At 47.5% G+C, this 24,995-nt stretch overlaps 2 protein-coding genes across 2 annotated transcripts; one reads left to right on the plus strand and one right to left on the minus strand.

The window, feature by feature from the left end:
- Nucleotides 1–8,375: 8,375 nt before the first annotated feature.
- On the minus strand, nucleotides 8,376–14,201 carry FBXO45 (F-box protein 45; the record flags this gene model as incomplete). The annotated part of the gene is made up of 3 exons (XM_082487074.1): nucleotides 8,376–10,924; nucleotides 12,961–13,317; nucleotides 13,908–14,201. The coding sequence occupies 3 exons, from the start codon at nucleotides 14,199–14,201 to the stop codon at nucleotides 10,739–10,741; spliced, it is 837 nt and encodes a 278-aa protein (XP_082343200.1). The 3' UTR covers nucleotides 8,376–10,738.
- Nucleotides 14,202–14,434: 233 nt separating this feature from the next.
- Nucleotides 14,435–20,395, plus strand: WDR53 (WD repeat domain 53). Its single transcript, XM_082487105.1, has 3 exons — nucleotides 14,435–14,455; nucleotides 15,780–16,271; nucleotides 19,099–20,395. The coding sequence occupies exons 2-3, from the start codon at nucleotides 15,795–15,797 to the stop codon at nucleotides 19,684–19,686; spliced, it is 1,065 nt and encodes a 354-aa protein (XP_082343231.1). The 5' UTR covers nucleotides 14,435–14,455; nucleotides 15,780–15,794; the 3' UTR covers nucleotides 19,687–20,395.
- The last annotated feature ends 4,600 nt before the right edge of the window (nucleotides 20,396–24,995 follow it).

Raw genomic sequence — 24,995 nt, forward strand, 5'->3', positions numbered from 1 at the left:
GTCCTCCCCGCAGAGGCTCGGCGCTGGCGCAGCTGGCAGGAGTATCACTTTTCACACTTTCCCCACATCCTGCGGGCCGGATGGTTTTGAAAACGTCCCGAAGCTGCTGCTGGCTCCCCTCCTCTTCCTCTTAAGCAGCATCGTGCCCTCACCCAGCCCTCCCAGGAAGGACTGGATGTGTGCTTTGAGGGTTTTAATTTATTTTTTTTTTTTTAATCTCAGCACAGTAAAGGAATAAGGGTTAAGCTGCCAGGAGCTGCTGGTCTGATCAGCTCTTCATGAAGCTCCAATTCACCTCAACAGTGCAGGTGGATTAAATTGAAGGAGATTCAGCCACTTGGAGCCGTGTCCACACATGCAGCTGCAATTCCTGCAGCTGCAATTCCTGCAGCTGTAGGAGACGACTGGGAATCCCCACAGGGTTTTACACCCTGTGAGCTTCCTCCATTCCTCCCACCTCCTCTTCCCTCCAAACCATTCCCCCCCACCAGTTAACAACCCCGAACTGTCAAGCACAAACCAAGAGAAAAGTTGCAACGAGAGGGCAGTCTCCCAGTCGCCCCTGGACCGCTGCACCCAGCACAGGACCACAGGGGAAAGGAGAAACTGCAACAGAAAACAGCAACCCTATCGCTGCACCTCGGCATCCCCCTCATTTTCCTGCAGGAAATGTGATTTATTTTAGTGGAAGAACCAAGAGAAAAGTCACTCACGGTTCACACACCAGCAGGACCACACTCTCGGATGAGTCGAGGCAAAGTGAAACAGAAGTGTTTCTCCGTGGCCTTCCTCTACTCCCACTGCCATGGAGAACTGGAGAGAATTAAACAAGTTGTTCTGCAAGGCACGACGGCGCTAAGTGTTCCCGGAAAGCCTCCGGCGCTGCTCGGTCTCCAGCATTTTGCCCAACAAGGAGATGATGCAGAGAGCACTCCTGCAAAGGGAAAAAGAGATGGGGAGAAGAACCAGCCGCTCTGGGAAATGAGCCTGGGAGGGCTTAAATACCTACAGAAACATCACGATCGCCAGGCTCATGGGAAACCGCAAACTGAACCAGTTGAGCGATCGACCCCATCGCCAGCAGCATCTCGCCTGTTGGACCTCATCAAAAAGGGAGGAGCGGCCACAGGGTGAAGACCAGCATCTCCCTCCAGCCGTTCAATCCCAGGCACTGTGCTCAGCAGCAACTCCAAAAATTACAGAAAATTCAAATTTTATCTTTAAAACCCACATCAAATTATCGTTTGCTGCTTGGCTGAAGTGTGCACAGGCAGCGCAAAGATATCAAGAAGACACAAGTGAAGAAGTTATTTAATTTAATCACCTGCTCTGGATAAAACAAGGGAAGCTGAAGGTCTACTGGATCTCAGAAGCTGCCAGTAGCAGCAGTTGCCACTAAGATGGACTATGAACATAAGAAAGAAAACAGATCATTCGGTATGTGCCTAAAAGGGAAAAGCTGAAGTGGGCAGCTGGACGGCTTAACTTCAAACTACAGCTCTGGAAGTTCACCTGGCTAAATTTCTCAATGGGAATCCACCCAGTTTACCCCCAGGGAATAACAAAGGCTGTGCCCCATCACAGGATGGTGCGGATGCATCGACCTACGTGAGCACGGGCATCTCTACAGCCCCAGCGCTGCAGCTGAACCGGAGCTCTGCGAGCAGCACAGCTCCCCTCCGGTGTATTTCTTGCCGGGGAAACCAAGAAACAAAAATCAACAATTTATAATCAGCTTTCAAAATCTTCTTCCCCCCCCCCCCCGCCCTTCCCCAGCTGTAGCCAAACAACCTGTTTGCCTAGCCACGCTCGGTTTTCTTCCAGTGAAACTCACATGCTGGCACTGGCACGAGCCGCTAAAGCTTCCGGGTTCTGGTTTTGCAGCGGCTCATGTGCCTGGGAACGCCTCGTAGCCTGAGCGTCCTCCTGCGGGTGACCCCACCACCTCGCTCCCGCTCCCTCCCCAGCGGCAGCCCCCACTCCCGGGCTGGCTCTCGCTCTACGATCACCCGTTTTATCCACAACCAAGCTCACATTTCCTCCCTCATTTTCAGGGGTCTCCTAGCTCTTGCCAGGTTTTCTGATGGAAAGAGGGGGAAAAGAGATGACTTCTTTGAACCCAGAATTAGTTCTGGGTTGTTGTAAGCAGAGCGCAGGGCTTGCTCGCCCGCCTTTGCGGCAACGCACTGGTTGCCAACACCTGCAGACATTGGGGCTGCATGAGCTCGGGGAGGAGGGGGAAGGAAATAACCCCACCAGCCTGACAATGTGCAATGAGCCCGCAGGGACCCGGGTGAGCTTCCGGCAGGAGCAATTGGGAAAACGAGGCCTTTGGGCTTGGAGGACATTTGACCAAGGCCCTGGACACCAACCAGGAGCCCCACAGCAGCAATTTTCAGAGAGGATCCTGCCTTTGGCCATTTAGTCTCCAAAAAGTGCAAGTATCCTCTACGGGGCTCAGAAGAAAGGCAGAAATAGGTCTTAGTAGAAAGCAAAACCATGTTTCTAAGAGCGCAGCGCTGTGCGGGAAGGGAAGGGGGGAGCTGGTCAGCGGCTCAGCCACAGCCGCCTCCCGGACCCCCGTGCCGGGGGGGAGAGGCTGCACCCCGGTTCCCCTCCCGCAGGCAGGTCCAAGCCCAGGCAGCTCCATCCCTGCGGTCGCCACTCTTCCTTCTCCCACATCTGAGAGCGTGCAAGATGTAAATGAGGAGGAAGCGGGCTGTAGAAGGGAGAGCCGCAGAAGTGATCTCATTTCCCCCTCTGCTCGCCCGCACATGTGGCCAAGCCCACCCTGCGGCTGAGCTCCTGCCGCCTCTCGTAGCCTTCACCCGCCCACCTTTCCCAGGCCGAGGGTTTGAGGTCTGCACAAGGGATCCACCACCACGCTGAAGCGGACCTCCCCCTCGGAGAGCGGCAGAGCATCCAGATCACAAGGTCTTCAGAGCGGAGCACGCAGCAGGACGCATCAGATGCTGAAGCAGCAGAACTCTATTCCTGTAGCAACTGGAAGCCAAGTGCATCCACTCTCTTCCGAGTCATGATCTGTGATAAACACTACTGGAAGTCCAGATGCTCTAGAGAACTGCTTGCAATGCCTCTGCAGGAGAAGTAAGTGCCCGGAGCCAGAGAAGACAATAGACCCTTCCTCCCAGATCTCCTCAAGAGCTGGAAAGCCCCACGACCAGGTTGCTTACATCTACAGTTTGGTCTTCGGTTGTGCCTAGACCTGAAAGCGTTGCCCAAGTTTTTCCCACAGGATTTCCAGATGTGGATAAATTGATCTCAGTTTCGTACTGTACCATAAAATAAACCATTAAAAGCAGTAAAACCACCCAACCCATCTAGTCCAGCACATTTTTAGTGTTTTTAGCACAAAACTGTCAGGACTGGAGGCTTTAAGTCACCAGAAGGAGAAGGTATGGACAAGTCACTGCCGTGACATCATTCAGCAATGCAAATTGTGGCAAGAAAAACTATTCCCATCTGTAGTCACACGTACTCCCTTCCTGCTGCCGTTCTGCTTAAGAGAAGTGAGTAATTGTGTCATTAATGCGAAGGGAAGTGAAACTATCTCAGCTCCTTACAGAGCTAAGCGTATCCCACCCAGCTTCCCCCTCCGGCCAGGAGAGCCAACGTCCCTGCTAACGCAGCGCTATCTCACAGGCAACTCTTCTCAAGGTGGATTTCAACCAGGGCTGGACGCATGCCGGAGCGTTCCCACTCCAAAGTCTTCCCTTCCCAGGTCTCCACCCGTGGGGGTCAGCATCCCCTCCTTTCTAGTGTGATACTCGCAAGACAAGTGACAAAGAAAAGCCAGCCTGCAGGGTTTCGGGATTGGCACGCCCTCTTCCACTTTGGGCATATTCCTTAGTCTCGCATAAGAAAAGAGGAAAAAAAAACTGCCAGGATATGAGTTTCTCTGTTTTTTTAAACAAACTCTAACACGAAGGTGACATCGTCGTTGTATCTGAAACCTCATCCCCGCAGCTGTACCTGGGAGAGACTCAAAGTAGGCTTTCACCTTTCAATCTGAGACCTGAATTAACCCAGGAATGCAAAAGAGGGGGAAAATCCAAGCACATGCATCGATTAATTAAGTAGATCTTCCCCTCCTGTACTCCATTTTCCTTCCAAGAAGAGCAGCTAACGGTCTGCCAGCAAAGATGAGCCACGTCCCAGAGACGCACAGCACGGTGGGGCGAGACCAGCAGGCCACAGGTTGACATGCAAAAACAACTTATTTCCACATTCACGGGGCTCAGGAGAGCACAAAACGCTTGTTCCAACTCTGCTCCAGTTCTGTATACATCAATTATTTTTCCAGGAATAAGACAAAATCATATGCTAAGGCTGAGATAAAATTTGGCCATTGCCAAAGCACGAGATCCCACCCTCGAGCTCTGCTCTCGCACAAGACCTTGCAGAAGTGCCCAATGTCAGAAGGGATCTAGCATGAGAAAAGCGTTCTCTTTGTCTCTGTGTCACTTGAGCACAAAAAAAAACAAACGACAACAACAAAAAAGCCAATAAAAAACCCCAAAAGGTGATTTGGAAGTGGCAGAGAGTCTGAAAAGCTTTAACCACTGCAGTATTTGGAATATCATTAAAAAAAAGCACTTTGGTCAACATCCATTTCCTTACTGGGAGGTTTGTCCAGCGCTTTGTAATTGTGAAGTCACATATTGAAGTTGGTGGAGTTAGTCTCTCAAATTACTGTCTAAAAGTGATTGGATATGGCTTACTTCTCCTACACTTAGGATGCTAAGGAAACAAAAAGAACTTCATATCCTTGGTTTAATAACTCACTCGCAGGTGTTCAGTCTCCAACCACTGAAGTCTTTTCTTGCAGCTGAAGCCGCAACCAGCAGTTCGTTGGGTGTAATCGGGTACTGTGGAGGTTTCGTGGATGGAGAACAGGCCATATCCCGCTCGCTCTCAGATTTAACACGTAATCAAGCTACGGAGAGGTCATACACACAACACAGGCTCACCCACTTGGGTTGAAAATAGGTCTGTGCTTCCTGTTCTTGATCAGGTTTTGCCTTGCCTTGATTTTCAGCTCACCTGCTGCAAACTAAAGCTGACGGACTGCTTTAAACAAAGACATCGGGAATGAAGGATGCCGGCGTGCCTTGCTGCAGGTCTGTGATGGAGCTTGAATGTTTGCCAGAGAATGGCATTTTGTCGCTGTCACATACACAAAGTTGTAAAACAGCTGTTTGCACATCTGTCCCTGGCTTTGGAGCCGTGCCTCTAAAGATGCGCAGACCGCACTCTGCAAACAAGAGCACGTTCGTGGCCTGAAATCAGAAGTTTGAGAAAGGACAATAAAATAAAATAAAAATCACTTTGCAAAACATACAGTAAACTCTCTGGGGACACAGCGCCCACCCTGAGCAGTAAAACGCTGTAGTTCCACCAAGGTGACGTGTCCCAGGATGGTCACTCACTCACACGTGCAGTACCGCTCCTGCTGCTTCTGGATAAAATTACCGAAGGTTTAAGCTGCAGAAACTGGGAGCTCTTGCGAAGATGAGACACTACGCAAAAGACAAGAACGGGCAAGGTTATACCTTCATACTTTTCCCCAGTCAAACATTGCCTGCAGGTAAATATATAGCTTTTAACGTAGCTAGAACAATCTGGGTTAAAAAGACAAAATAAATCAAGCAAACATGAAACAACTCTGGCTAGCTCACAACAAATCTGCAAGTGCAGGCACAGAAGGAAAAAGACACCCTTGGTTCCTGAGCTGGTAAAATTGCAGAATAAACAACACTTGCAATATACGAGTTTTATTTTAAAATCCCTTTTCAAGGATTTTGGTTGTGGGTTTGTTTTTGTTTTGGTTTTTGTTTTTTTTTTTTTTCAACTGCAATGGAATTCTAATTTTTTTTTTCCAATAATCTTTTGACAGTATCACTATTTCCTGGTCATAAATGCCTGAGAGGAAGTAAAGCATGTCTGGGAAAAAACAGACTGAGGAGTGACTGACTACAGGTACGTCTTCCTGTTCAATGGCAGCGGTGACATTTTCTTCGAGCCTCTCAAATCCCTTTCTGTCTTTTAAGGTGATCTCAGAGTCTCAGCTCAGTTCGCTGTCACTGAAAAGAATTTTCTGAACCACAAAGATTTGCTTTCAGGATCAAAGGTGCAAATGAAGAAGTGTATTTAAAAAATTCTATGTCTGTTATCCACTTCTCCACAATCCTCTGTTTTGCTGAGGTTTTTTCAGTTTGCTTTGGTTTTTTTAAGAGGAGAGGGAGCAAATGCTAACGGAGAAGGTTCCACGTTAAATACCTATTTTGCCCAACACTTCGGAAATTCAAAGTCTGGGCTCACACAGCGCTATTAACTTTGCCCTCTTGTGGGGAGGTCTGAGAATTCATTCAGAAGTCACATCACATGACATGTACAGCAGCACACAGCAGTATGAAAAAAAACTGCTTGAAGTATAAATTAGCAGGTCCAGCATCACTGCAGGAAAAGCTTTCTGTATCCATTTACCACTTAATTAATTTTTCTTCCAAACAAATTATACCTTAGTGCGAGATGGACTACCATCACTTACAGAAATCAAACACACCACACCCCTAACCATTTAAAAACCTTTTTTTTTTTTTTTTAAATGTAAAAAGGATCCTAAAACAGGTTTCAAAAATGCCATTTTCTGGCTACAGATTTCACCGAATTATCTGTAGCATGCAAGAACTGGCGCTGTTCCGGAGAATGGCTGCACATAGAGCACTTATAGTTGCATTTCTGCCAGCGTCCAGAGCTATTTATAACACAGAAAGATTTAGCTACAACTGAAATATCAGTATTAAAATACACAGGTTCGGGAATCTCTGAGGGCTGGTTACCTCTCAAATACTTCGAGAAAATAATTTTTGTATGGTCAAACCAAAATCAGGCCGAGCGTTATTTTAATTCATCGCTGCTGTCATCATCCCTGTGAAAATGGAAGAGGGGAAAAAAGAAAAAAAAAAAAAAAAATAGAGGCAGCCATCTGGAAAACACACCCGTGTGTTGAGGAAATTTAAAAATGCAGATCACCGGTAAATGGAGAGAAAAGCTAGTAAGTTCCAGCTTGCTACCGGAGCTGGCGGCAGGCAGAGAAGAATCCAGCTACACACGAGGCAGCAGAAGTTGAGCCCACAGGATCAAGGCCATCTGCTCCTGGCTAGTTCTGTCACCTGCAACACAGCCAAAAGTAACAAAACCAGATGGCGCTTGCCAGTAGAAGGCACACACAGGACGCCCAAAAATGCAGGCTCACCACTGCATTTTAAGAGGGGGGGGAAAAAAAAACCCAACCCATTTTCAAGAAAACGTCCCTACCAGGATGAGTTTCCCACACCGTCTTGATTTATTGGTTCGTTTCAGCATCATCTCAGTCCTCTCACAGAAAAAGAAGTCACGTGAATAACTTCAGGCCAACATGACGAGCCACCACCGAAGCCAAGGACAGACTCTGCCCTGAAACAAACGGCTATATCGAGCTCTTCGCTTCCTCAGACACGGGAGTGTGACCAGATCAGATGACCAACTGTTGAGGTCCCAACACATTTCACAGCACGCTTACAACCACACAAAATTCTGAGTTTTATTCAAATGACAGACAAACCGCTCACTTATCAAAAAATAATGGATACCCTACAGGATTCTGAAGCCAAAACCCCGTGAATCTGTCCAATTTCCTTTATGGGAGCTGTGAACAGTTGATGTTCCTCCTGACCAAAGCAATTAAATCACTAGTCAGAGTAGCGAAAATACTTCAAACAGCTTTTCAGCCCACTCTGAAATACCTTAGGCTAGAAAAAGGGATTCCACATTTTTGGTGAGCCAGCATCAAACCTCTTTGCTCCCGAAGAGGCTCACAGAGATGTCAGCCTGAAGTTCACCGCTTGAAAGCAAATTCTTGACGCAGAGAGTTTGGAAAGCACTTCAGAGCTCACAACCACACCACAGTCTCCTACTTCTTCCTAAAATCACCTACTTCTTCCTAAAAGCACCATGAAATATCGAACCGCAATGAGCACAACACCTCAGTTCCAATCATGAGAGTTCTGGCGGTGGGGAAGCCTCTCCCACACCGTCAGGGGGTGAACATCCCTCTTTCAGAGGATGCAGTTTCCCAAGCACGGCTATTGGACCACTGAGTTTTCAAGCCCTCGTTAAGAGCTCATCGGCTTCTCCCATTTCAAGCAGTCGCGCAGCAAATCACACAGTCCCAACGCCTCCATCTTCTTCGTGCACCCAACTACTACGTCACTTTTGCTATCGCCACACCACGGATGTCGTTACAGCAATCCACACCAATATAGCCTTCGGAATTATAGCAGAGTTTATTTTCATATTTTGTACAGCCAGCATTGGTCTCCAGGAATAAGTTATAATCTTACATAAGTGAGCCCCCCCCAAACCCACCCTTACGGAATGTTCAACTTTCAGCATTTCTAATTGAGAGGGAAATTATTTATAGGGTAAGACGCAGTCTGAAGAATGGAAATCAATCTTAATTTGTGAACAAAACTCCTTGGAAGTTCTCAGGGTTTACTTGCATCTAATTGGATTCATGAACAAGCGCAGAGGTCACGTCTTTCAGGACTGCACTGAGAATACATTCACCTCAGGGACAAGTTTATTTTCTGAAAATGGACAGGGTTTTGTTTCCTTTTGCCCATTTCACGGCCCACAGTTCTGCTATGCAGATACATACTTTACAGTCTAGTACAATCAACGCGTGTAACAGATTTTTCGAAAAGGTACTCATATGCCCATCCCACTTCATTTATTCGGTTGTTCTCAGCACCACTTAAAAAAAATCTTCATTTCTCACTGTGTATTTTGTTTCTTTAACGCAGCCAAGAGGAACAGACCTCGATATTGCCTTTAGGCAATAAACAACACACAAAACAAATAAATACTTTAAAAATCCTTTTAAATGGTAATATCGTACATACTCTGTTCCAGTGCAGAACTTGGTTATCTACTAGGTAAAAAGCACTTGACGGATAGCTCTTCCGCAGCCTCACTCCCCTGCTTGCACCACTCCCCTTGCATTACTCGAGTAACTGGGGGGGGGGGGGGGGGAGGGGAGGAGAAACGAGCAACAGCCTAACAGGAATTCCTCTCTCTTCCATGCTCAGAGAATTGCCCGTGTCCAATATTAAGCAATTCACATTCTCTAGCACAAATAAAGCAAAAAGAGGTTGTACAAACATTTCCTTCTCCCTCTCTGAAAAGCATGCCCAACTCTGAAATAAGTTCCGACAGCTCTGGGAAACACCAACCAACAACACCAAAAAAATCCAGAGTCAAGAGCTAGGCACAGGGCTTATGGATTTGAATGCCCCAGTAAAAGGAGCCCTTGTGGGGCTCCCTACAGACCTTTCCACCTCAGAGGAAAGCGGTTTCACCAGAACGTCCCTTCTTTTTACACCTCTCAGTTTTGCCCTGCGTACGCCAGCACACCGACGCACCATGTGGGGGTTGTCCGTGTTCTTTAGATAACCAGTGCAAGTGAAAAGCCCAAACGTTGAGCCTCATAGAGAATCCCCATCAAAGGGCTGGTGAGAGTTTTACTGACTGAAAACGAGCAGGTGAATACTCCAGTACTGGGGGATTTTATTTAATTACAGAAAGGTTCAGCCAAGTCTTAAAGCCTTATAAAGCCATTTAAGCTGAAAACAAGGTCTGGATCCAGAAACTGAATGCTCCTTCCTCATTATTTTTGAAACATTTCGCAACACTGATTAGAAAGTGTAAGAATGCTTTACAAGTTAAATCTTTTTGATGTCCAAAGACAAGCTCGCCGGCTGTGTTGTGCCTTCCTTTCCTAAAGGGGTTGAGAAATTTTGGCAAAAGGAAACGTGCAGGGAAAACGTTTTGCGTTTCCTACGGAGAACAAAACTGTTGCTAAAGCTATGGAAACTTTCACAGAAAATGACCCAATGTAGCACCGTACTCCACAAGAGCATCCCAAACTGCTTTACAATACAACAGAAGAAGTACACTTACATGAATGTTATATACCTGTCCAAGGTATATTTTCTGATGCCACGTAGTGGGGTTTTTTTTCCCTTTAAGAAATTATTTCCCAGTTAGAATAAAGCAAACCCTTCCTTTTAACTGTTCTTTTCAACCTGTTCTATATATACAACCCTTAAAATACACTTAAAAATAGCTGCACGCATTTTGTATCGTTATACTAGAGAAGGGCAGTCCAGACAAGACCATGCTTCTCAGTACGTTAAAAATTGTAAATAAAACCCAACCAGACTCACTCTCCTCCGGTACCCACTTTGGCCCAAAGGAGGGAAGGGAAGGAAAGGAACAAGCAGTTTTAAAATGGGAGTCTTTCACAAAACACGCTACTTACAAATCTCGGGTTAATTTCCTCAAGCAGTTTTCTATCAAATCCCTTCTTAAATTATTTGAGGTCACACGGTGCCATCTTAGCAATGAAATCTGTTGCAACATGCATGTGTCAGCTTCCCACTCAACCAACTGCAACCCTGAGGATTTTTCTGGCCTGGTAGAAAGAGGAAATGTAACACAATTCCTGAAGTATGGCTGGTCCTCCGTTTCAAAACTCCGTGTGATTCCCTTGATGGTTCTCGGACACGCACCCACACTTTTTTGTTTTTCCTCTAATACACGTTTCCCTCTAACCAACATGCAGATTTCTCCTCCCAATCATCCACATCTCGATGTCCCAGTGCAACAATCCACGTCATCCATCCAGAGGTTTTCCCAGGTAGACCAAAGTCACTTCTGTGTTACCGTACACAGCAGACACTGCTGGATACAGGCAAACTTTTGGCAGTCCTCTGAAGGCAACTCCCAAGAACTCATAGCCCCTCTCAAACGCTAATGTTTTGTCTTCCATGTCCAGGATAACTCGAATCCTTTCGCCTATCTGGAAACAGAGACAGGAGGGGGTAATTAAAAAAAATACAGAGAAATAGTCAGCATGTTCAAACAGAGACACAAAACCACAACGCAGCCCGTGTAGAAGGCAGCAGATAATTTTAATGCAAGGCTTTCCTGCTTCTCGTGACTGCATTAATTTTACAATGGGAATTTCTCAATTTTGCTCAAATGCATGAGGATCCCGAGTACCTCTGCTGCCCGTTCCCAGAGGACGGCCTGTACCTAACCACCTGCACCAAAATAAACATAAGCCTTCTCATACAAACCCTGCGAGAGCACCAAGAGAGAGCATACTAAGTGCCACGTACGTCAGAACATTGCAGAGTTTCGGAAACTTTGTAATGGCCTCCAGGTTACCTCAACTCCATATTTAGCTGTTCCATTGCTGAGCAGCAATTGCTCTGTGAAGAGCAATTTTGAAGACAACAAACATGTTTTAGAAAGGTAAGCGCCACATAAAAATATACAGGAATACACTGCTGACTATGCAGGCGCTGTTGCCGACAGAGGTATTCTCTCACCAAGGCAGAAGGAAATTCCAGTGCAAAGCTTATGCAAAATAAACATGAAAAGCCTTATATATACATAAACACACACACACAAGTGAAACCAACACTAAACACAGCAAGAGATTTGGATCTGGGCACGCACAGGGCTCCCTGCATTTATCTAGTACACATTATTTTAGACATAAATACAAGTCCCAGACACCAGCAGCAAGCACAGCAGGACACCACACAAACTTCTGATTCTTCACCCACCAGCCTCAATTCTCGGGATTTCTTCTAGCTAACACATTTTTCTTCTCACCAGCACTAACAAACACGTGTGTTTCCCTGAAGTACATTTTCTGTAAGCAGATCACTGTACTTCCCTTACTAAACACAAAATACTCCAAAGGATCACCGATTTGAGCTCACACCAGTTTTTAGAGAGCAAGCAGTGACCGCGCCCACCCTCGAGCCCCCATGCGAGCTGGAGACTCTCGCTTCAAACCCAAAAGTTTTGGTTTTGGTGCTGCACCCTGTTGCTGCAGAAAAGCCTAGACAAGGACAGCAGAAAGCAACCAACAAAAGGCCGGGTCTGGAAAGTGCCAACCCAATCTGCATCCTAGGGAACATGCAAATGGAAAGAGATGTAAATCTCTTTAATTACACTAATTTTAAGTATTATTTCCACCAACGGCAGCTATAACCTTCAGGCAGAAATAAGTGCTTAGCAGTGAACTTTTACGTGAAATTCAGGAACATCAGACACAAGTTACTATACAGATCTTCACCCACAACTGCAACATAAGCCAATGCTCCTACAAAGCCACGGCATTACGAGACGGAAATTATAATGCACACAGCTTAAGATGCAACGCGAGGAAATCCAGCAGTCAAAATGTAGTTGTGCGAGCAGGCAGAAGAACAAAGATAAATGCTTCTACAGGGACAAAAAGGTGGAATGGCACTTGCTTCTTTAATAACCTGAAATTATCTGAACATCACATCCCGGCATCCCAGCCAAGGGATGTCACCTATGGGAACACTGCCAGTGAGCAAACAAGCAGCACTCAGCACCGCTGCGGGTTCTTGCAGGAAGACTCTTGCCTAAGCACTAACCTCAGCTCACACTGCCGTACAACAGGAGGGTAAAACACCACAGACATTCACCTTGCTGTGGGTAAGCCATTACTCCAGAAGGCTACAACAGCCTTTTATTTCAAAAAAGCAACATGGCGTCTAAACAGACACCCATGGAATACGCTTCGCACTCAGTATTTGAAACAGAATTGGGGACACAACTGGGGGTCAGGTGCACTGAACACCACGCACGGGTGTAGCCTGAGGAAGCAGTAAATGAAGAGGGAAAAGGCTCACAACGCAGAATCATTTGCCTTCTGCAGGGAAGGCAAAGAGAAAGTGGGCATTTAGGATCAATTCAGCAGACAGCAGGACACGCGAGAGAGGAGGTTCTTGACGGTCAACTGCCGTCAGACACAGTGGAGTTTCCAAGCACACACCAAGCCCCGCTCACCTGGTATTTGGGCGCATTATTGCACTGGGGGAAACTGCCGTTCACCTCCCCGTTATGCAGCAAGTTATTGTCCACCAGGTTCCAGCCCCAACTCTGGTCGTCGCTCCCCAGCAGGGCCACGTAACCCTGGCACTGCATGGCCGCCCGCTTCGTGGCGATGCCAATGACGGCGACGGTGCCCAGGGGGCCCTCCCACCACACCTCCCAGGCATGGCGGCCCTCGCTGAAGCCGATCTTGGTCCGCGCCCCGTCCGTGCTCTGGGCGATGGGGTTGCGGTGCAGCGTGAAGCCGTTCTTCTTGATGTAGACGTTCCGCGAGCAGTCGTTGGTGCTGAAGGCGTGGTGGAAGGCACGGACCTAGGGGAGGAAGAGAAGAAGGAGGGAAAGGGGGGGGAGGAAAATAAAATCCTGTCACGTTTCTCTGGGAAACCCCCCTTGGTTTCCAACAGCAGGTGGGCCGAGACGCTGGGGGGATTGTCCCCAAGGGTCTGGAGGCTGCTGAGTGTCTGGGGGGGGAGGTGTTGAGCTTCTGGAGGGTGTCCCTGATGGGCTGAGGGAGGCTGCTGAGTGGCTGAGGGGGGGATTGTCCCTGAGGGGCTAAGGGGAGTTGCTGAGCAACTGAGAGGGGTGTTTAGGCTCTGGAAGGTATCCCTGATGGGCTGAGGGGGGTGTCCCCGAAGGCGGGGGGGGGGGGGGGGGGCGGAGCAGCTGGAGGGGTGTCCCCGAGAGGCTGGGGGGGTTCTAAGCATCTGGAGGGGTTGTCGAGCATCTGGAGGGTGTCCCTGAGGAGCTGAGGGGGGTGTCCCCGACAGGTTGGGGGGGCTGCTGAGTGGCTGAGGGAGGATTGTCCCCGAGGTGTTGGGGGTGGGGTGGGGGGGGTGCTAAGTGCCTGAGGGGGGTGTCCCCGAGGGGCTGGGGGGGGGGGGGGGGGGATGTGCCGGTCTCACCTTGCCCTTGTAGGTGGGCACGTTGCAGAGGATGTCGGTGCGCAGGGCCTCCTCCGCCAGGCAGCGGGCCGCCAAGCTGCGCCACACCTCGCTGTTCTCGTCGCCGTGCAGGACGCGGTGCCACAGCTTACACACCAGCGCGCAGCTCCGCAGCTCCCGCAGCTCCAGGTAGGAGAACACCAGCTCCAACACCCGCCCCGGCAACCGCCAGCCCGGCCCTCCCGCCGCCGCCGCCGCCGCCCCCCCACCTCCTCCTCCGCCGCCGCCGCCGCCGCCACCGGGGCCCGCCGCCATCGCCTCCTCCCCCCCGCTCCCCGAGCGCCCCGCGGGCGGCGGGCCGGGCCGCGGGGGCCGCGTTACCCCTCCCCTGACCGGCGACGGCGGCGGCGGCGGCGGCGACGGCAGGCCCCGGGTCGAGCGCTCTCCCCGCCCGCCCCAGGCCCCTCACGGCGCCTCACGGCGAGGGGGCGCGCGCGCCCGGCGCCGCCATGACAGCCCGCCCCGCACTGGCTGCGCATGCGCGGGGGGCAGCGGCCGGCGGCGGTGAGGTGAGGCGGCGCGGAGGGGCCCGGCGGGGCGGGTTCGGCTTCACTGCCCACCCCCCTCTTACTCCTCCGGTGTGGGCCCGCTGGTTCCCCCACCTCCACCCCGTCCGGGGCGTGTAGGGGTCCCCCGGCCCGGCACAGCGCTCTACCGAGGAGCTGGCGTCCCGAACGCCGGGAGTGGGGCCTACCGGGGCGGGGCGGGGCGGGGGGGGGGGGAAAGGGTGACCACCCCACGCCTTAAATTGGCGATGCTTGTTTAAAAAGATGCCGTTGTGTCTTATGTTTGAGCGCCACGGGACTGATTTCTCTTCCAGTGCTTGGGAAAACTGCACTTTTAGAAGTCTCTAATGCCTGAATTTGTGAAAATATTGACTTTCTAGCCAGCTATGGTGTGTGGGGTTGAAGGTCTCGGTGTTTTTGAGCTCACCAGGTGCAGAGGATGAGGAGGGGTTGACCTAAGCTGGCAAACAGGGTTATTTCATACCATGAATGTCATATTCCATAGAAATGAGAAAGTTTGCTGAGGAGTTCTCTCTCTCCCTCAGTGGCTGCCATCCTGAGAACTCCTTGTCCCGGTGCCGGAGCCCTCAGCCCTTCCCTTCCTCCCGAAGCCACAGCGCTCGTGGTGTCCCCCATTGGCTGTCCCTGCTGGGAGTGCAGAGTTTCTACAGATAGAATGGGCTGAAGATAATCCCTGTGTATTTTATATTTGCATAGGGATCAATATTGGTTCTTTAGTATTATTAATGTTAATTATTGAGTATTATTCTCCTAAATCTGTTTCTATTTCAACCCTCATGTTTCCTTGTTTTTCCCCAAGTCCCCTTCCCAGGTGGGGAGGGGTCATCAGGTGAGAGAATAATTGCCTGAACGACAAGAAATTGTCATGGGTCTCTCAAACTGTAACACATCATTTATCATTTTATGCAAACATGCTTTAATCTTTACCAGTCAGAAGAAAACCAGTTTGCCATCTTGCCCTTGCTCTTTTCCAGCATGTCCCATTCGGAACCGTGCCCCTGTTTTGTCAGGCATGCTGTGTCCTCATGTGCTGAGGAAGCAGCTCTTACCTAGGCAGACCCGCTCCATGTGCTGTGCAGGTATACGTGTCAGCACCGCTGCCGTTCCACGCTGTCACGGCTGATGTTGATGCTCTTTGAGCCCAAGCTTCATTTGGGTAGTGGTCTGCAGAGATGCCTGTTGTGTTTCAAGTAGTTTGCATTGCAGTCAATGTGATGATCTCGTTGCTTAGATAAGCTTTTCACTGTAATGAGACCGACACCAGCTCAACTCAAGCTTTTGTTTGTTTTTTTTTTTTTTGTTTCAGAGGTGTCCCTGAAGCATGGCAGTCAAATGGATTGGAGGACATTCATCCTCTATACTGTGCTTGAACGTAAACACAGAAGGACTGGTAGCTTCAGGAGCGGAGAGAGGCGAGCTCACGCTCTGGGATGGCGGAGGCACTCTGGCAGGACAGCTCCAGCTCCCCAAGGCAGATGATGTGACCTCTGTGGTGTTCTCTCCCCGCCATCCCACCAGGCTGTATGCCTCCCATGGAGAAAGCATCAGCTTGCTGGATGTCCGATCCCTCAAGGAGCCCGTTGAATGCTTCCACGTGAATGAGGAGGAGATCAACTGCCTCTCAGTGAACGAGACCGAGAGTTTCTTGGCTGCGGCAGATGACTCAGGGGCAATAAAGATTATGGACTTGGAAAACAAGAAAGTCAGCCGGTCCTTGAGACACTCAAACATCTGCTCCTCTGTTGTCTTTCGACCTCAGAGGCCTCAGAGCCTTGTTTCCTGTGGACTGGACATGCAGGTGATTTGCATACAAGTAGATGGTTATTAGAGAAGTGAAACGGTAACTACCCACCTGTGTAGTGAGGCACCAACAGACTTTCACTAAGACTGCAGGTGTACAGCCTGCAGTTGCTGGGAAGCTCCTTAACTTAAAGTAGTTTTGGTGGAGAAGCTAACAGTGTTGAAGCTGTTTGTGCCATTTTCTACTCAGCAGTTCCTCTCCCTGTTTTTATCTTCATTAATAGCTACTTTATAGAAGTGGGTGGGGTGGGGGGAAACGAGAAGATGGTGCAGAGCATGCTCTGCCCACATTAGCTCTCTGTTGGACCCAAAACCAGACGTTGTCCCTAGTGACAGCTGCAGATGAAACGAAGATGATAGGAAAACACAAAATGCTTGAATCACACAGGATGCTAGTAAGAATACCTTACACCAGGTAGATAAATATCTACCCAAGTGGTATGTAGCAGTGTAAGGACAAGTTATTTTTATAAATTTATCCTTTGTTCTGATTAACCTCTTGGAAGTGTTAAGTGTTCTTTGCATTTTATGCTTCTCTGTCCTCATCAAGAGGAAACTTTGTTCTTTGCACGCCACTTGTAGAAGCGTTCCGAGAAAAGCCATGCTGGGAGTTAATGGAGTCTTGAGTTATGTTGCCAAAGTTGGCCACACAGAACCGATGTTTTTCAGTAATTTCTTTCCAGTGGTTGAGATCTGACCACATTCCTAGTTTAGCACGAGATTAAAACTGTCACTTCTACAAAGGTTTCCGTGGTTCTAGCGGTATTAGGGTTTGCTTTGACAGTGTTGAGCAGTTTCACTCTTAGGTTCTCAAAACCGAAATGCATCTAACACCCATACATTTAGTATAAGTGGTATTTTTCTATATTAAAACCATGGATCATATAAATTCTGTAAGGGTATATATATCTCCAAACAGGGGCTGATTGATGGAAGTCTGCCAGGTTTAGACTGTTGCCAAATTTTCAGAAATTTTCCAAATTCTTTTAATTTATTTATTTATTCATAGGTTGACTAAAAGATGGTTGTAGGGTTTTAAATGAAGTACCGTGAGAAACGTCTTTGTGGATATACCAAAGTGTTAGTCAGAGAGGAGTAAATGCTCAGCACCTTAGACAGCTGGCTTAATTTCAGGTCCCTAAAATGCAGATTCACAAGCCTATGGGTGGAAACCTTTTTTATCGGAATTGTAATCATTTATATACCACTTCTGCGCAAGTGAAATGCTTATTTTTTGATGACTTTTTACTTTTAGTGTGGTTTACTGTAGCTTGGCAAGTTGTTTTTTAGGTGAAAGTTGGGATCCCCAAATAGTAGGGATTCATTAGTGTGTTTTTGTGCAATGAAAAGAGTATTTTTCTGCATCGAGGATGGCTTTAAGAGACATCATTTCACAAAATGAAGCTGAGCTGCAATACTCTGAAATGCTGTGCTGCGGCATGTCTTTGGACAAGTTACGAGCTCTATGAGCACCAAAACATGTTCTGGACTTGCATGTCAAACCCTCGGTGAAGCCGTAGCTGATGAGAATTGAAATTTAGGTTGCTGGAGTTTTTTCAGAAGTTCCATGGAAGCAGGGAAAAGGCCACGAGGACAGAAAAGACTTAGTTTGCAGAAAACTTGTTAGCACTTGATGAATTCATAAAGCTGATGCAGTGCTGTCTGTGATGAAAACAGGAGTATTTGCCTTTAAGCAGTAGGACCCAGCATCTCTGATTTACTCTGCTCTGCACAGTCGTAGTGGAAAGTTTTCACTTTCATTGGTAGAAAAATAGTTTTAATGTAGCAGCAACAGCAGTCGCTAAAACAGAAAAGTGACAGGAAAAAACATATTTTGGATATATTACTGTGATTTGGATTCCAGAAACACAGAGCCAGTGTGACAACTCTTTTGTGGCCCAAATTTAAAGACTCCTGGGCTGTCTACTGGAGTTTATTAGTGGAGGTAAATTTTTATTAATAACAAATTAAAGCTTTGATTAAAAAAGCAAACAGCACTGTGTTAGACTGACTTGTGTTTTCATATCTATTGGCCTTGAAAATGCTCATCATCAATTCAGATCCTACAAAAGTATTGAGAGAGTTATTTTTAAGTGGCGGGGTATAAATCTATAGTACTTGAATTGCTGTATGACAGATGCAGGATTCAATTGAAGGCACAGTTATTGCTTCATGAGGGGCTTGGAGGTGGGTGGCATTTTAAAAGCCAGTCTAAAAGCACAACATCACCCCCATCTCATCAGGAAGAGCACACCCTACCTCAATATGGGAATAGCACAAACCAGATCTACTCATTGGATACTAAAAAAAAACCCAAACATATATGTCTGAGGGCCTGAACTACTGTTTGCTTTTTGCTGTTCCATTTTTCAAACACATTCATGGAAGTGATTATTTCAGGACAAGTACCTAGCAGAGACAGAACTAAAATTCAGAATGATAATGATCTCTATTTACTGCTAGCGTTTCAGCGTCCCTCCGTTTAAATAATTGATGTGCAGTATGTCATGATTACTACTGCTGAGATGAATGCAAAAGCATTTAGAACAGCTTTTCCATCCATTTTGTGGTGTAAAGGTCTGAGTCATTGACTCTGCTGAGTCGGGCAGTCTGAGGGTTTGGTAAGCATGCCATAACAATGCCATATTTATCAGGTGAACTTCAACCACCCTTCACAACACATCTTGCATCTGTTGCACTCATGCACAGCCTTTGCTCTGCTAGAGCAAGAAGCGTGGTTAGTTTTTATTTTACTGTTAGTGAAACAGTACTGATTTTACATAAAACGGACAAGTTATTGATTCATACTTTTTTTTTTTTTCAAGGTTATGCTGTGGAACCTGCAGAAAGCTCGCCCCGTGTGGACCACAAACCTGCAGGAGTGTGAAACGGAGGAAGACGCTCCGCAATCAGCTGGACAGTTCTTTAACCCACCACTTGCGCATTCCCTGTCTGTCGCATCATGCGGCAACATCTTTGGCTGCGGAGCTCAAGACGGTAAAGTCAGAATATTCAGAGTCACCGGTGTCAAGTTCGAACGTGAGCTGGAGTTTCAAGGTCACAGCTTGGGAGTATCGCAGGTCCTCTTTATGCCAGAAGCGTACTGGTTGCTGACTGGAGGAAATGACGGGAAAGTCTTGCTCTGGGATGTCAGCGGTGATGTTGGAAAGCAGCAGCAAAGTCCAGCGAAATCTCTACAGAGAAGGAAGGCCCGGGCACCTGCTTCCACCAGAAAAGATGGAAAGCTCAACAAAGTAGCTTCAAATGAATGTGCTAGAGTTTTACCAAAGCTAACAATTGAGCATGGAGAGAAGGTGAACTGGATCTCGTGCGCAGAGATCAAAGGCTCCAAGAGAGTATTAGTTGCTGATCAGAGTAGTTTGGTGTCTGTGTATCCACTGCCAGAACCTTAGACACCGAGACATCTAAAGAAATGTGGGGGGGGAAAACCACTTCTCGGAGTGTTTGAAATGAGCCCAGTTACATCCGCTGACAGGGAACTGAGCAGCGAAACCTGCCGCGTCCTTCGGAAGGGGAAGGGATTTGCTGTGTGCTCACATAATACTCGCGATGTAACTGGCCTGGCGTTATGTTTCTCAGCGGCTGTTGGTATTCACTGCAGCTGTTTCTTGCAGGATTGGCAGCTTGGTTCTTGAATTTAAGTGAAATGGGTTTCAATATATTTAGGGGTAATATTAGTTCATGACTAAGCTGACGTACTTAAAGTGGGAGGAAGAAATTCACGCTAACGGGGATGCCCACAATGCTAAATGAGGATACTGAGCAGTGACAGAGGTGTCACTGGCTGAGCTCCTTGCATTTTGAACTATTGCAGTGCTTTATGTTACTCTCCCCATTAAACTGCGTCACAGTTAGCTTAAATTGGCCATAGCAGAAATATATTTTTTTAATTGGTTTCTCAACAACTGCACATAAGACTAGGGAAGCATCAACTAATGAGTAATCAAATTAGTTTAACTGTCATTGCTGATTGGATCTTTTCACACTGCAGTAAACAAAGGAGCAGGGGACGATGTTAACATGTTTAATGGGTCAGCTCTCTTACACATTTAGTTGTTTATCCCAGGGAAAAAAAAACTATTACACTTGTCTCAATAAATGCTTTCTTTCTCACTAGTCCCTTGTGCTTATACTGACTCTAAAATTGCCAAAGATTGCCAAACTTAGACCCAGTTGTGTGGAGAAATGTATCATATACGCCATGACTGGGGGATGGCAATGCGCGATCGCAGCCCAGAAAGCCACCCACACCCTGGGCTGCATCAGAAGTGTGGCAAGCAGGGCGAGGGAGGGGATTCTGCCCCTCTGCTCTGGGGAGACCCCACCTGGAGTACTGCATCCAACTCTGGAGCACCCAGCACAGGAAAGACATGGACCTTGTGGAGCAGGTCCAGAGGAGGCCACAAAGATGCTGAGAGGTCTAGCCCCTCTGCTGGGAGGACAGGCTGAGAGAGTTGGGGGTGTTCAGCCCGGAAAAGAGAAGGCTCCAGGGAGACCTTCTTGCGGCCTTCCAGTCCCTAAAGGGGACATACAGGAGAGTTGGGGAAGGACTTTTCACAAGGGCATGTAGTGATAGGACGAGGGGGAATGGCTTCAAACTGGAAGAGGGGAGATTTAGATGAGATATCAGGAAGAAATTCTTTCCTGTGAGGGCGGTGAGATAGTGGCGCATGTTGCCCCGAGAAGCTGTGGCTGCCCCATCCCTGGAGGTGTTCAAGGCCAGGTTGGACGGGGCTTGGAGCAACCTGGGCTGGTGGGAGGTGTCCCTGCCCAGGGCAGGGGGTTGGAACTGGGTGGTCTTCAGGGTCCCTTCTAACCTAAACCGTTCTGTGATTCTATGAATACGAAGGGCCAAAGGCACAGCTTCTCCTTACCCAAATACTTCCACTTCTCTCTTCCTAAAGCTTTAGAAACACAACGAGCAGAACTCGGCTTGATAGAAACATCTCTTAATTTGCAAGTTGAAGATGGGGAGAATGTAACTAAGTAGGAATGCTGCAGCTCTCGACACGCTCAATTCATGTTGGATTTCCCATGGATCAGGCAAATAATAAAAAAAAAAAAAAAAAACGCTAAAAAGCTTTTTTCTCTCGGGCTGTCCTTAACCTTTCACAAAACTGAATGCCTGGTGTGGGCTGGAGAGCTGCTTCACTGATGCAGGGTTTGTGCTGTCTTGTTTCACTAGCTGTGCTGTTACCAGCCACACATGATCTATTTGCCTTCTTTTTTTTTTTCTTTTTGATGGAAAAATTTCCAGCTCTTTTTTTTTTTTTTTGCATACCCAGCTCCTGAAAATCATTAGCCAGTTTTGCTGCTTCCATCCTTTATGGAAGAGATTCCCACCGTCTTGGTTTAGCTATCCTTCATCCTCGATGCACCTCCTGCAACCAAATAGAACTCACTCTCATCCAAATCTGATTTTACATCATACCTTTTAAACAGGGAAAAAAAAAAAAGAAGGCAAAAAAGCAATCTGCTTGTACAGCCTTTAACAGCAGGAGACTTTGGCCCAAGACACGAACTGGTGGGCATGACAGCAAAATGAAGCCAAAACACAGCACACGAAAAACCCCAGCAGAATAGTACAGGTAGCCCCTTTCATGTCACCTCTAACTTAATTTTGTGTATGATGACAGACAGGATCAGTGGGTCAGAGGAAGCGGTCCGGATGCATAGTTCGGTATGTGATATGTTGGCGAGCATGTGCCGGTGCATCTATGACCTATATTTGGATAGAGGGTCTATAAAAAGCCTCGGTACGAACAGCCTCTGGCAGGAGTCAGATCCCCCGTCCCTGCCTGCTCCAGGAGAGAGGATCAAGCCCACTCCGGCGTTTATTTCTTCTCTTGGTGTTCTCCAAGGAAGATGGCTAAAGCTGGCATCTCTCTGCGCTCCCTGAACGAGACATTAAACAGGTCATTGAAGGGTTGTGCTCGCACTGCGCTAAGGGACAGGGATGGGCCAGGGCGTAGGGGACTGGGGCAGGGGAGAGGAGACGAGGCTCTGTTAGCGCAACGAACCTCTGCTTCCTTGGAAATTTTTGTGGGTAATAGGATGTAAATATACATTGTGTGTATGCGGGGAGCGGTTCATAAGCAATTTTCTGTTTCTCCTCTACTCGTTGGGGAGGGCAGGGAGACGGAGCCACACGCTGCACCGTTTCGTGAACTGCAAACCTGGCAGTTTGCTGTGGGATTTGCCCAATTCGGCAAAGGCCTGTCGCTGCATGAAGTGTTGCCAGGCAATCGTGGGTAATGAGAAACTCAGCTTCGCACACTGCTACAGTCCTGTCATAAATGGGAGATTGGGGGTGAACTTCTGATTTTGGGAAAACGCCTCAGAGTCCGGAGGGTTCAAAGATAGGAAGTAAGTTGTTATCTTACCCACCGACCCCCCCTGAGAACGGACATTTCTTCTAAGTTTAAAGAAAGGAAATCACTGTCGCTGAGGAATTGGAATGTAGGTGACGCTGATTCACCTTCCATTTTCAAAGCCTGCCCTCGGAAGAGGAAAGCTTGACCGACAGGTTCATCGGCTTCACGTAAAATAATCTTGTCCCGCGCTGCGCTGGCTGGCAGCAGTCCACGCGTTCAGCTGCAGTGCGACAGCACGCTCGCTCGCTGGTAGGTGGTGTCTCTGACCAAGCCGGCCAGAAAACAATCACTGGATCAAATGGAAGCCACGAGTGCGGCTCTTCAGAAAGAAGAGTTGAAAAAAGGGTCTGAAATTCTCCACAGGTGGGACAGTGCTCCCTCTCAGTGGATTTTCACATATGGATTTTCATGTACTACCTTTAAAGGTACTGTGCAAGTGGTATCAAACAAGAAATTTTCAAGCCAACTTAGGTGTCACACATAAAACTCTGGTTTACCTGTAGTAAAACCGATCACTGTCTATCAAGATTAACACAGCTGATGAAACGCAGTACTTCTGTTTATGAAATTAATGATTACAGACTAACACCAGCTGACAAACTTAGGTCTGATCTCTGGTCAAGGTACTAACATTGTTCACCAGCGGCTTTTATGACTCCCGATTCACACAACAGCAACCGCAAAAAGAGATACCAGAGACCTGAGCAGAGAGAGAGAAACAGGGGCAGGGGAAGCACTCCTGAAAGCAAAAGCAGAAATGAAGTCTGTGGGAAATTGACTGAAGAACTGTGTGTCTAACTGGTCCCATGAAGTGAGCAGACAGGAAGAGCTGTGGAGAAGTGTGGGGCTCTGCATTGGCCAAGAAAATAAAACCGAAGTGACAGCTCTAAAGTAATGAAAAATGTCATTTTCTGCCTGAACAGCGGAAATAAGGTTACGCGTACAACCACGCTTTCAGAAAAGCAGGAGCGCTAGATCTCGAACTGCAAATCTTGCAAGTACGTTCTTTATGCTAACAAGAAGAGAAGAACTCTAAAAGCTTTCTGGTAAAGAATGGGGATGTGGTTTGTGTGCACACCAGACAGACATTAGAGGTCACCAACTCACCGGTAACTTTACTTAACATTAAAGGAAAAAGTGCTTAGAGGTTGTGATTGAAATGAAAGCAGGGGATTTAATGCATTCTTCCTCGTTTCATTCAGAATTTTGCTCAAGAGACAGCAGCACCGATTCTATCAGAATTTACAAAAAAGCTGTAGAAGATTAGTTATGGAGATCGGTCGTATCGTGCTGTAACCGAACAGACGTTTTTAGAACCAAAATTAGCAAATGCTGACATCTTTGCTACAGTTGCTTAAAAATACACAAGCGTAATTTACAGACAGGCAATTTACCCCATATCAAAAAACTTCTGGAAAGACAAAAGTGGTGAAATGCTAAAGCTTTGGACTAAAGGCTGCTGAAAACACTATGGCACTGACAGTGGCATTAACGATGAGATCTTTGATAACTTTATTTTCATTTGTAGAGGAGAAAGCTCGCAAAAATGGGCTATTAGGAAGCGTATTTACCTTGATAAAAAGCTGCAATCGGGGAGCAATTCACAGGCAAATCTCTCCCCCGGGACAGCCCTCGTTATCCAGCCAGCAAACCTTGAAGAATATACTCATTTTCTGATGATTCCTCCTCTCTCTCAAAGAGCGCTTGCACCATGTTATTCCTAAAACTTTTACTGTTGGGGTTTCTGCGCTACCACATTGTATTGTCTTATTAGGTTGTTGTTCTCCACTTGTGCAGCTATAGGTATGAAGTGGATCTGAAACTTTTTCACAGCAAATATTGACCCACTTCACCTCAGCTTGCACGCTTGCTCTCTCTGTCTTGACAGACTCCATTCCGTTACAACGCATCGGCTCTTCTGAACTGTCTGCATTTCTACATCACGCAAGCTCAATTAAAGTTCTGGTTTATTCCTAAAATCCTCATGGTGATGCGCACATAAATACTCTTAAATGGATAATCCCCTCCAAAAAAGTTAGTCCAGGAATGATGTGCAACTTGAGGGACAATCGTTAGTTGAAATCCAACTCAAAGTAATAACTATGCCCAGTTTCAAAATCTCTGCTGTGCCCCAGCGGGAGACAGGAGGCTCCGAGAGATAAAAATCTGGCTGAAGTAAGAGAAGTCCTACCAAAGTCAGATGAGGACGTAAGCAGCTTTCACGAGATCGCAAAGGAAGTCTCCCAGCTTCAGCAAACAGCAGAAAATTGTTAGGCAAGGATCTGCACAAGCTTCCAGACGGACAATGAGTTATTAGAAAAATACAC

The sequence above is a fragment of the Vanellus vanellus genome, assembly GCF_965231255.1.
Source record: "Vanellus vanellus genome assembly, chromosome: 8".
Taxonomy (NCBI): domain Eukaryota; kingdom Metazoa; phylum Chordata; class Aves; order Charadriiformes; family Charadriidae; genus Vanellus; species Vanellus vanellus.